Source organism: Myotis davidii, unplaced genomic scaffold (assembly GCF_000327345.1).
Source record: "Myotis davidii unplaced genomic scaffold, ASM32734v1 scaffold902, whole genome shotgun sequence".
Lineage (NCBI taxonomy): Eukaryota > Metazoa > Chordata > Mammalia > Chiroptera > Vespertilionidae > Myotis > Myotis davidii.
Window position 1 is genome coordinate 6074 of NW_006293951.1, and position 10944 is coordinate 17017.

The 10944-nt window shown below is 40.7% G+C and overlaps 1 protein-coding gene across 41 annotated transcripts in view; it reads right to left on the reverse strand.

Annotated features, from left to right (window-relative positions):
• The window catches only part of LOC102768830 (apomucin-like), a 30491-nt gene that overhangs the window by 3266 nt on the left and 16281 nt on the right, over positions 1-10944 (reverse strand). For 12 of the 41 annotated variants that reach the window (XM_015566571.1, XM_015566578.1, XM_015566564.1 and 9 more), the window contains 16 exons: positions 10869-10922; positions 10289-10342; positions 10103-10147; positions 9799-9852; positions 9615-9668; positions 8846-8890; positions 8519-8572; positions 8263-8316; positions 8135-8179; positions 7145-7198; positions 6955-7008; positions 6425-6454; positions 5976-6020; positions 5650-5703; positions 5398-5451; positions 5270-5314 (listed from right to left, as the gene is read on the reverse strand). In XM_015566571.1, coding sequence (XP_015422057.1) covers positions 5270-5314; positions 5398-5451; positions 5650-5703; positions 5976-6020; positions 6425-6454; positions 6955-7008; positions 7145-7198; positions 8135-8179; positions 8263-8316; positions 8519-8572; positions 8846-8890; positions 9615-9668; positions 9799-9852; positions 10103-10147; positions 10289-10342; positions 10869-10922 — 795 coding nt within the window. Of the gene's footprint in view, positions 1-195; positions 303-899; positions 965-2109; positions 2164-2247; positions 2349-2587; positions 2633-2772; positions 2827-3358; positions 3413-5269; positions 5315-5397; positions 5452-5649; positions 5704-5975; positions 6021-6424; positions 6455-6954; positions 7009-7144; positions 7199-7440; positions 7486-7627; positions 7682-8134; positions 8180-8262; positions 8317-8518; positions 8573-8845; positions 8891-9614; positions 9669-9798; positions 9853-10102; positions 10148-10288; positions 10343-10868; positions 10923-10944 lie in introns of those variants that run through there. The other 29 variants (XM_015566570.1, XM_015566575.1, XM_015566563.1 and 26 more) reach the window with 29 other exon arrangements.

The following is a 10944-nucleotide window of genomic DNA, read 5'->3' on the forward strand; positions in this document are numbered from 1 at the left end:
GCCACAGGGTGGCCTCAGAGCAGCCAATCAAAGAACTAGCTCTGTAGGCCTGGGCCTTGCCATCTAGATGGGGAAATATGAGACTATGGTTTTCAGGCTTATCTAAGTTTGTGAATCTGGCATGCTGTGTTCCCCGAGGTAATATGGGCCCATTCCCTTCACCCACCATCGAACTCAAGTGTTTATTCTACCACACAAACAGGGATTTGATTAAAAACCCAAGAGATTCAGTTTAAAATAAAACTCACCTCCAACAAGTCCTACTTGGGTAGCACCACTTCCTTCCGTGGAAGTAGTGGCCTCTGATAGAGAAAAGAAGGGAAGGAGTAAGACTAGGTGGTGGGAAGGAACACACTTGGCTATTGCCAGAATAGATCATACAAGCTACCAATGTCAAGTTTTTACTGTATTTTCAGATTTGCCTGTGACATATCTTCCAGGTTTCAGAGTGTTTCCAGAGACTTTTCCAATATTACTTACAAGAAGAAAATGGTGGTGGTCCTAGCTCAATTGTTTTTTCAACCACATGATTTTAAAGAAAAAATCTACATCTTTATGTAATAGCAAACTATAACCCTGTCACTTTAACTGCCAAGAAGTCATCCAAAGTGCCCCAATGCAACATTTTTTTCTATAACTATTTTACCTCGTTCTCAACTATCATGTCTCTTTTTATGGAGGGAACATAGAAATATCTCTCTATATATTACCTATTTATTGGTCATTGCTTAGACTCATGGTTGTCTACTGAAGGCCCTTGTAAGCTTAGGCAATAAGGAGGCAATGTAATGTGTAGCTTATCTTTTTAAAATCTGAACTTTCCCAGCAGTAACATATATAAATGGTGTAGAAAATTTTTACAAGACTGTTTTAAGAAGGTTATTATGATATGCAGGTATTAGCTTAGGAACACTCCCCTGTGTCTATTCTAATTCTAGTTGTGCCACTTTGAATGTGTTGGCCACTCTAGAAATAGGTTAGAAAATATGTAATGAAAGAATATTTCAGGATCATTGAAAATACATGGTGGTAGTCTCACAATGAATAATATCAGTGCAGACAACTAATCTTTGAGAGGGCATGAGAAAATCCTATGTCACCCTGTTGCCTTCCCTATGTTGGAAGTGCCAGGAACAACAGTTGTGCCAAGGGCTATTCCAGTTGTGCCTGAAACACAAAAGCTGTGAAATCTTCAACATGTGTCCTGTGCATTTTCTGACATCCTCCCTCCAGAAGGGCTGTAGGCGTATCTTTGTTATAGCAAAGGGCCCTGTCTCTACTTCCTAATGAGGTGAGAATCTGGTTTAAATATGACCAATATCAATCAGTAAGACAGCAATAGAAACAGTAATGTTGCCCTGACGATTTTGGCTCAGTGGATAGAGCGTCGGCCTGCAGCGTGAGTGGTCCCAGGTTCGATTCCGATCAAGGGTATGTACGTTGGTTGCCAGCATATCCCCAGTGGGGGGTGTGCAGGAGGCAGCTGATGGATGTTTCTCTCTCATTATGTTTCTGACTCTCTGTCCCTCTCCCTTCCTCTCTGTAAGGAATCAATAAAATATATTTTAAAAACAAAACAAAACAAACAAAACAAAAAAACAGTAATGTTCTCAGCATGAGAAACTGCCTCAGAAATTCCATTCAGTCAAATACGGCAAAGAGGGGCGTTTCCCCTATGTTCATGTATCATCCTCACAGTGGTGCCTACTTTGCATGGACAACCAGTAAATATTTTAATGTCTCAGAAAAAATATTGATATCATTATTGGCATTTTGAGCGAGAACCCTTTGCATAGGATATGCCTGTTTAAGAGTTCACAATGCATTTCCCTTTCCTCAGATATATAATATTTCTCATCTCACAGTGACATCCTAGTGATGTCTGAGCTATGACAATTTAAATTTCTCATACTGATTTCACCAGCAGCCTTTCCTTACAAAGTTACACCTGCAAGACTGGAAGCCAATATTGAGAGTTTTCCAAAATATGGTAAATCTAAGAACTGGAAGCAAATGAGAACCACTCTACACGAAAGCACCCCTCCCAGCAGTCAGGCTAAGAAGAGCCATCATTAATGGTAAACCCCAACAGCGGAAACTCTTCCTCACCAGTTCTGAATCCACTTCCAGATGTGCCACGGCCTTCTGTTGATGTTGTAGCCTCTGAAGGGAGAAAATGGCGAAGGATTAGGAATGAGGATTTGTGATATGATAGAAGAATTATGTTGATATTGTATCATTGGAGACATAATGCTATTGGGTTTAAATATGGAAATTTCTTCTTGTGAACCTATCTGTGTGGGAACCCCCAGTTATAATGCTTGCCCTAGTGAATTCCTGTGTAGCACCAAAAATCAGGAAGATTAAGCCATCAACACAGCAGTAGCTCCCTCTTCAGTACTAAAGCAGCTGTGTGTCCTTGAATGACCAGAAGACCTTTCCTTAGGATTTTAGTTTCATAAGGACATGAATTGTCAATGACTTTCCACAATTTCATCTCCTAACCACCTATGTAATATTGTTGCTACTGGTGTTCTCTTTCTCATCAGTTCCAGGAAAGTGAAAGGAGTCCTTATGTCACCCTCACCTTTTTCAGTTCCAGTCCCAGGACTCCCTGGTGCAACAGAGGTACCTACAAGGGGAAAAGGGGAACATGGTGTTTATTCTGTAAAAGTAAGTTATCAATTACCTGATAGCTCTTGACATTCCAAGGTTTGAAGTAGAACTTTGTGACTAATACTCTCATATGGTGAATTTTCTTAGTGACCCTACCTGGCTTGGTTTTCTGTGAACTGCTGCTGGCTCCAGGTGAAAGTGTTGTGGTACCTATTAAAGCAAGTAGTGTGAGCTTCAAAATCAATACACATTTCATGATTCCACAAATATTTATTAAGCATCTTTTCTATGTAATAATGTTTTAGGCATTTGGATATGTCAGTGAGCTGAATATTCAAAGATCCCTCCCCTAATGTAGCTTATATTCTAGCACGTGGAGACCAACAATGATCATGAAATGACCAAACATGAAAAGTCAAAATGACAGATGTTAGTAAAGGCTATAAGAAAATTTCCAACCATATATAAAAGTTGGGGCCTTGATAGGCAGGAGGAGGGCCACAGGGTGGCCTCATACCTGCCAATCAAAGACCTAGCTCTGTAGGCCTGGGCCTTGCAATCTAGATGGGGAACATGAGACTATGGTATTCTGGCTTATCTAAGTTTGTGACTCTGGCACGCTGTGTTCATTGAGGAAATTCAGGCCCATTTTTTTGCCCACCTTCCCACTCAAGTGTTTATTCTACCACACAAACAGGGATTTGATTAAAAATCCAGAGATTCAGTTTAATATAAAACTCACCTCCTGCAAGTCCTGCTTGGGTAGTTCCACTTCCTTCCGTGGAAGTAGTGGCCTCTGATAGAGAAAAGAACAGAAGGAGTAAGAATAGGTGCTGGGAAAGAACACACTTGGCTTTTGTCAGAATAGATCTTACAAGCTGCCAATGTGAAGTTTTTACTGTATTTTCAGATTTGCCTGTGACATATCTTCCAGGTTCCAGAGGTTTTCCAGAGACTTTGTCAGTATTATTTACAAGAAGAAAATGGTGGTGATCCTAGCTCATTTGTTTTTTCACCGCATGATTTAAAAAAAAATCTACATCTTCATGTAATACCAAACGATAACCCTGTGTCTTTTAGTGATAAGGATTCATCCTTATGTGCCCCACGTAACATTTTTTTTTCTATAACTATTTTATTTGAGTTCTCAACTATCATGTCTCTTTTTATAGCGGGAAGAGAAAAATATCTCTCTATATACTACCTATTTATTAGTCATTGTTTAGACTCACAGTTGTCTACTGAATGCCTTGTAAGCTCAGGCAATAAGGTGGCAATGTAATGACTAGCTTTTCTTTTAGAAACCTGAACTTTCATAACATAACATATATAAACAGTGTTGAAAATTTTTGGAAGATTGCTTTAAGCAGGTTGTCATGAAATGTAGGTGTTAGCTTAGCACCACTCCCCCGTGTATATTCAAATCTAGTTGTGCCACTAGTATTATGGCCACTGGGGGAAATAGGGTGGGAAAAAGGTAATGAAAGAATATTTCAGGATCACTGAAAATACAATGAATAATATCAGTGCAGACAACTAATCTCTGAGGGGGCATGAGAAAATCCAATGTCACCCTGTTGCCTCCCCTATGTTGATAGTGACAGGAGCAACATTTGTGCAAAGGGCTATTCCAGTGATGCCCAAAACAAAAGGTTTGAGATCTTCAACATGTGTTCTGTCCATCTCCTGATGTCCTCCCTCCAGAAGGGCTCTAGGTGTATCTTTGTTATAGCAAAGGACCCTGTCTCTACTTCCTGATGAGATGAGAATCTGTTTTTGCTATGACCAATATCAGTAAGAAAGTAATAAAAACAGTAATGTTCTCAGCATGAGAAACTGTCCCAGAAATTCCATTCAGTCAAATTTGGTTAAAGAGGGGCCTTTCTCCTACATTCATCTCTCATCCTCACAGTGGTGTCTACCATACAAGGATAAACAGGAAAATATTTCAATGTCCCAGAAAAATATTGATACAATTATTGGCATTTTGAGCAAGAACACCTGTGCATAGGATATGACTGTTTAAAGAGAACACATTGCTTTTCCCTCTTCTCACATATATAATATTTCTCATCTCACAGTGACACCCTAGTGACGTCTATGCCATCACAAGTTAAATCTCTCATACTGATTTCACCAGCAGCCTTTCCTTACTAAGTTACACCTGTAAGACTGGAAGCCAATATTGAGAGTTTTCCAAAATATGGTAAATCTAAGAACTGGAAGCAAATGAGACCCAGAAAATGGTGAAGGGTGAGGAATGTGGATTTGTGATATGAGAGAAGAATTATGTTGATATTGTATCAGTGGAGACATATGATATTGGGTTTAAATATGAAGATTTCTTCTTGTGAACCCTCTGTTGTGGGAAACCCAGATATAACGATTTTCCTAGTGAATTCTGTGGAGGAATTAAATATGAGAAAGATAAAGCCATCAACACAGCATTAGCTCCCTCTTCAGTACTGAAGCAGCTGTGTGCCCTTTATTGAACAGAAGAGCTTTCCTTAGGATCTCTTGTTTCAGAGGGAACATAACTGTCCACAACTTTCCAGAAAGTCCTTCCTTGCCCACCTATGGATCATTTTTGTTACTGGAGTTCCCTATTCCAAGATCCTAGTGAAAGAGAAAGGAGGTCTTATATCACCCTCACCTGTTTCACTTCCAGTCCCTGGACTCCCAGGTGTGACAGAGGTGCCTAAATGAACAAAAGGGCAGATGATGCTTCATTTTTGTAAAAGTTCATCATCCATTACCTGGGCTTTGGACTAAGAAGCTTACCTCCTGGCAATCTTCCCTGCGTAGCCTTACTGCCTCCTATGGATGTTGTGGATTCTAAGAGAAAGGGGGAAAAATAACTCTTGTTATTCCACTATCTTCTACACAATTCCTGGCCACCAATATACAGGAAAAGATAATAGAGATCATTGAAAATTATCTGAGGACCACAGAAAGTAAGGTAGTTCTGCTACACAGGATAATAATAGAGGAGAAATCTCATCTGAAAGATTCGCTGTCTCCTTGTTGACTTACCAGTGTTGGAACTGCCAGGTGCAACAGTTGTAGCAACAGCTGGTCCAGTGGTGCCTGAAACATAAAATTTCTGAGATCTTCAATGGTGCCTCTTGTTGACTCCTATACAGCTCCTAAAGATCTGCCTCTAGAAGAAATCTAAGTGTATCTGTTATATCAAAGGGCCCTTTCACTACTTCCTGATGTGTTGACAATCATATACCTTTCCTATAATCCATACAACTAAGAAAGTAGTAAAAATTGCAATATCTCCAATGTAAGGCACCCTCTACAGATATTCCATTCACTTAAATTGAAGAAGAAAGCTGGGTTTCTCCCAGGCTCACCTGTCACACTCCCAGTTGCTTGGCCTGGTGGCAATGCAGTGGCGCCTAATGTGAGAGGAAAACCAGAAAACTATTTGAAGGTGCCAAAAAATACTGACTATCCTTATTGCACTTTTAAGCAAGCGGACCTATATGTAGCACAGGCTTAAGAGTTCACATTGCTTTCTCTTCTACACACATATAGAATATTTCTCAGGTCTTCTATCATCTTAGTGATGTATATGCCATCAGAGAGGAAACCTCTTACAGGGATTTCGCCAATAGCCATTCGTAAGGCAGTTACAGCTGTGAGGCATGAGCAGGCATTGACAGTTTATTGCTACTATGTTCAATCAAAGAAAATACTGAGTAAATACAAACAACTCTGCAGGACAGAACACCTCCAAAATGGGAGCTTGTGGAGAGTCCTAATTAACAGTAAACCCCAACTGTGAGGTACTCATTCTCACCTGGTCTGGATCCTGTTTCAGGAGTGCCAGCTGAAGGAAGAAATGAGGAATGGAGAGGTCAGAGGATTTGGGATATTAGGGAAAAAATTGCTGACATATTAGGTCAGAACAAGAATACTAACTACAGTATGTGGTTAAATATGAAGATTTATTCTTGTTATCCTATCTATGTGGGACTCCCAGGTGTAATAGTTGGCCTAGAGAATTTCCCTCAATAAGCCTGTTTAAGAGTTCTCATTGTTTTGGCTCCTTCCCAGAGACATAATATTTCTCAGCTACTCCTAACATCTTAGTGATGGGTATGCCATCACAGGATAAACTGCTCATATTGATTCTAACACCATCCCCTCTTTAGAATGTTACAACTGGAATGACTAGAAGCCAGTGTTGAGAACTTTTCCAAAATATATTACATCTAAGAACTGGCAGCATGTGTGAACCACTCTGCAGGAAGGCACAGCTCCCAGCAGGCCAGGTTAACAATAGTCACAGTTAATATTAAACTCCCAGCTGCAGGAGCTCTTACTCACCACCTCTGAATCCAGTTCCAGAAGTGCCACTGCCTTCTCTTAACGTTGTGGCCTCTGATGAAAGAAAATGGTGAAGGGTGAGATTGGAGCAATTGGGATATTAGGAAAAGGATTATTTGATATTTTATCAGAGCAGAGGTAATATCTATATTATGGTTTTAAATATGGAGATTTCTTCTTGTTAACCTACCTGTGTGGGAACTCCCATGTATAATGGTTGTCCTGGGGAATTCCTGTGTAGAACCTAAAGATGACAAATATAAAGGCATCAACACAGCATTAGCTCCCTCTTCAGTACTGAAGCAGCTGTGTGTCCTTGAATGACCAGACGACCTATCCATAGGATCTCTGTTTCAGAGGGAACATAACTGTCCATAACTTTCCACAATGTCCTTCCCTGCCCCACCTATGGATCATTGTTGCTACTGGAGTTCCCTTTTTTATTGATGCCAAGGAAAGAGAAAGGAGGTCTTATGTCACCCTCACCTGTTCCACTTCCAGTCCCTGGACTCCCTGGTGTGACAGAGGTGCCTAAAGGAAGAAAAAGGCAGATGATGCTTTATCTTTGTAAAAGTTCATCATCAATTACCTGAAGACTTTTGACACTGCAACGTTTAAAATAGAAATGTGTGACTCTAAAACTCTCATATGGTGACTTTACTTTTGACCCTACCTGGGTTGGTTTTCTGTGAACTGCTGCTGGCTCCAGGTGAAAGTGTTGTGGTACCTATTAAAGCAAGTAGTGTGAGCTTCAAAATCAATACACATTTCAAGATTCCACAAAGCTTTATTAAGCATCTTTTCTATGTAATAATGTTTTAGGCGCTTACATATGTCAGTGAGCAGAATATTCAAAGATCCTTCCCCTAATGTATCTTACATTCTAGCAGCTGGAGACCCACAGTGATCAAGAAACATGAAAAGTCAAAGAGACAGATCACAACATTAGCTCCCTCTTCAGTACTGAAGCAGCTGTGTGTCCTTGAATGACCAGAAGACCTTTCCTTAGGATCTCTGTTTCAGAGTGAATGTAACTGTCCATAACTTTCCACAATGTCCTTCTCTGGAAATCTCCATATTTAAAACCATAAATTAGTAAAGAGAAGGACATTGTTGCTACTGGAGTTCCCCTTTTTATGGATGCCAGAGAAAGTGAAAGGAGGCCTTATGTCACCCTCACCTGTTTCACTTCCAGTCCCTGGACTCCCAGGTGTGACAGAGGTGCCTAAAGGAAGAAAAAGGCAGATGATGCTTCTTCTTTGTAAAAGTTCGTCATTAATTACCTGGGCTTTGGACTAAGAAGCTTACCTCCTGGCAATCTTCCCTGGGTAGCCTTACTGCCTCCTGTGGAAGTTGTGGCTTCTAAGAGAAGGGAAAAAGAGAAAAAACTGTTGTTATTCCACCATCTTCTACAGAAGTCCTGGCCCCCAAAATAGAGGAAAAGAGGATAGTCATCCTTGAAAATTATTTGAGGAACACAGAAATGTAAGGTAGTTCTGCTACACAGGATAATAATAGAGGAGAAATCTCATCTGAAAGATTCCCTGCCACCTTGTTGACTCACCAGTGTTGGAACTGCCAGGTGCAACAGTTGTGCCAACAGCGGGCCCAGTGGTGCCTGAAACACAAAAGTTCTGAGATCTCCAACATTGCCTCTTGGTGACTCCTATACAGCTCCTAAAGAGCTGCCTCTAGAAAGAATCTAAGTCTATCTTTGTTAAATCAAAGTGCATTTCACTACTTCCTGATGAGTTGACAATCATATACCTTTCCTATAATCCATACCACTAAGAAATTAGTAAAAATTGCAGTATTTCCAATGTAAGGGACCCTCTACAGACATTCCACTCACTTAAAATGAAGAAGAAAGCTGGGTTTCTCCCAGGCTCACCTGTCACACTCCCAGTTGCTTGGCCTGGTGGCAATGCAGTGGCGCCTAATGTGAGAGGAAAACCAGAAAACTATTTGAAGGTGCCAAAAAATACTGACTATCCTTACTGCACTTTTAAGCAAGCGGACCTATATGTAGCACAGGCTTAAGAGTTCACATTGCTTTCTCTTCTACACACATATAGAATATTTCTCGGGTCTTCTATCAACTTAGTGATGTATATGCCATCAAAGAGGAAATCTCTTACAGGGATTTCACCAATAGCCATTCGTAAGGCAGTTACAGCTGTGAGGCATGAGCTGGCATTGACAGTTTATTGGTACTATGTTCAATCAAAGAAAATACTGAGTAAATACAAACAACTCTGCAGGAAAGAACACCTCCAAAATGGGAGCTTGTGGAGAGTCCTAATTAACAGTAAACCCCAACTGTGAGGTACTCATTCTCACCTGGTCTGGATCCTGTTTCAGGAGTGCCAGCTGAGGGAAGAAATCAGGAATGGAGAGGTCAGAGGATTTGGGATATTAGGGAAAAAATTATGTGTATACCATCACAGGGAAAACTGCTCATTTTGATTCTAACACCAGCCCCTCTTTAGAATGTTACAACTGGAACGACTAGAAGCCAGTGCTGAGAGCTTTTCAAAATGTTACAGCTAAGACTGACAGCATGTGTGAACCACTCTGCAGGAGAGCACAGCTCCCAGCAGGCCAGGTTAACAATAGTCACAGTTCATATTAAACTTCCAGCTGCAGGAGCTCTTACTCACCACCTCTGAATCCAGTTCCAGAAGTGCCACTGACTTCTGTTAACGTTGTGGCCTCTGTTGAAAGAAAATGGTGAAGGGTGAAGGAATTGGGATATTAGGAAAAGCATTATTTGATATTTTATCACAGCATACCTAATATCTATATTATGGTTTTAAATATGGAGATTTCTTCTTGTTAACCTACCTGTGTGGGCACTCCCAGGTATAATGGTTGTCCTGGGGAATTCCTGTGTAGAACCTAAAGATGACAAGATAAAGGCATCAACACAGCATTAGCTCCCTCTTCAGTATGGAGGCAGCCGTGTCCCCTTGAATGACCAGAAGACCTATCTTTAGGATCTCTGTTTCAGTTCTGTTTCAGAAGGACATGAACTGTCAATGACTTTCCACAATTTCATCTCCTAACCGCCTATGTAATATTGTTGCTACTGGTGTTCTCTTTCTCATCGATCCCAGTAAAGTGAAATGAGTCCTTATGTCACCCTCACCTGTTTCAGTTCCAGTCCCAGGACTCCCTGGTACAACAGAGGTACCTAAAGGGGGAAAAGGGAACATGGCGTTTAGTCTTTGTAAAAGTTAGTTATCAATTACCTGAGGGTTCTTGACATTCCAAGGTTTAAAGTAGAACTTTGTGACTAATACTCTCATACGGTGAATTTTCTTAGTGACCCTACCTGGTTTGGTTTTCTGTGAACTGCTGCTGGCTCCAGGTGAAAGTGTTGTGGTACCTATTAAAGCAAGTAGTGTGAGCTTCAAAATCAATACACATTTCATGATTCCACAAATATTTATTAAGCATCTTTTCTGTGTAACAATGTTTTAGGCATTTAGAAATATCAGTGAATAGAATATTCGAAGATCCCTCCCCTAATATGGCTTACATTCTAGCAGCTGGAGACCAACAGTGAACAACAAACATGATTAAGTCAAAGTGACAGATGTTAGTAAAGGCTATAAGAAAATGTCCAACCATATATAAAGGTTGAGGCCTTGATAGGCAGGAGCAGGGCCACAGGGTGGCCTCATACCCGCCAATCAAAGAAGTAGCTCTGTAGGCCTGGGCCTTGCCATCTAGATGGGGAACATGAGAATATGGTTTTCAGGCTTATCCAAGTTTGTGACTCTGACATGCTGTGTTCCACGAGGAAATACAGGCCCATTTCCTTCGCTCATCTTCCCACTCAAGTATTTATTCTACACACAAACAGGGATTTGATTCAAAACCCCAGAGATTCAGTTTAAGATAAAACTCACCTCCTACAAGTCCTGCTTGGGTTGTTCCACTTCCTTCCATGGAAGTAGTGGCCTCTGATAAAGAAGGGCAAGAGTA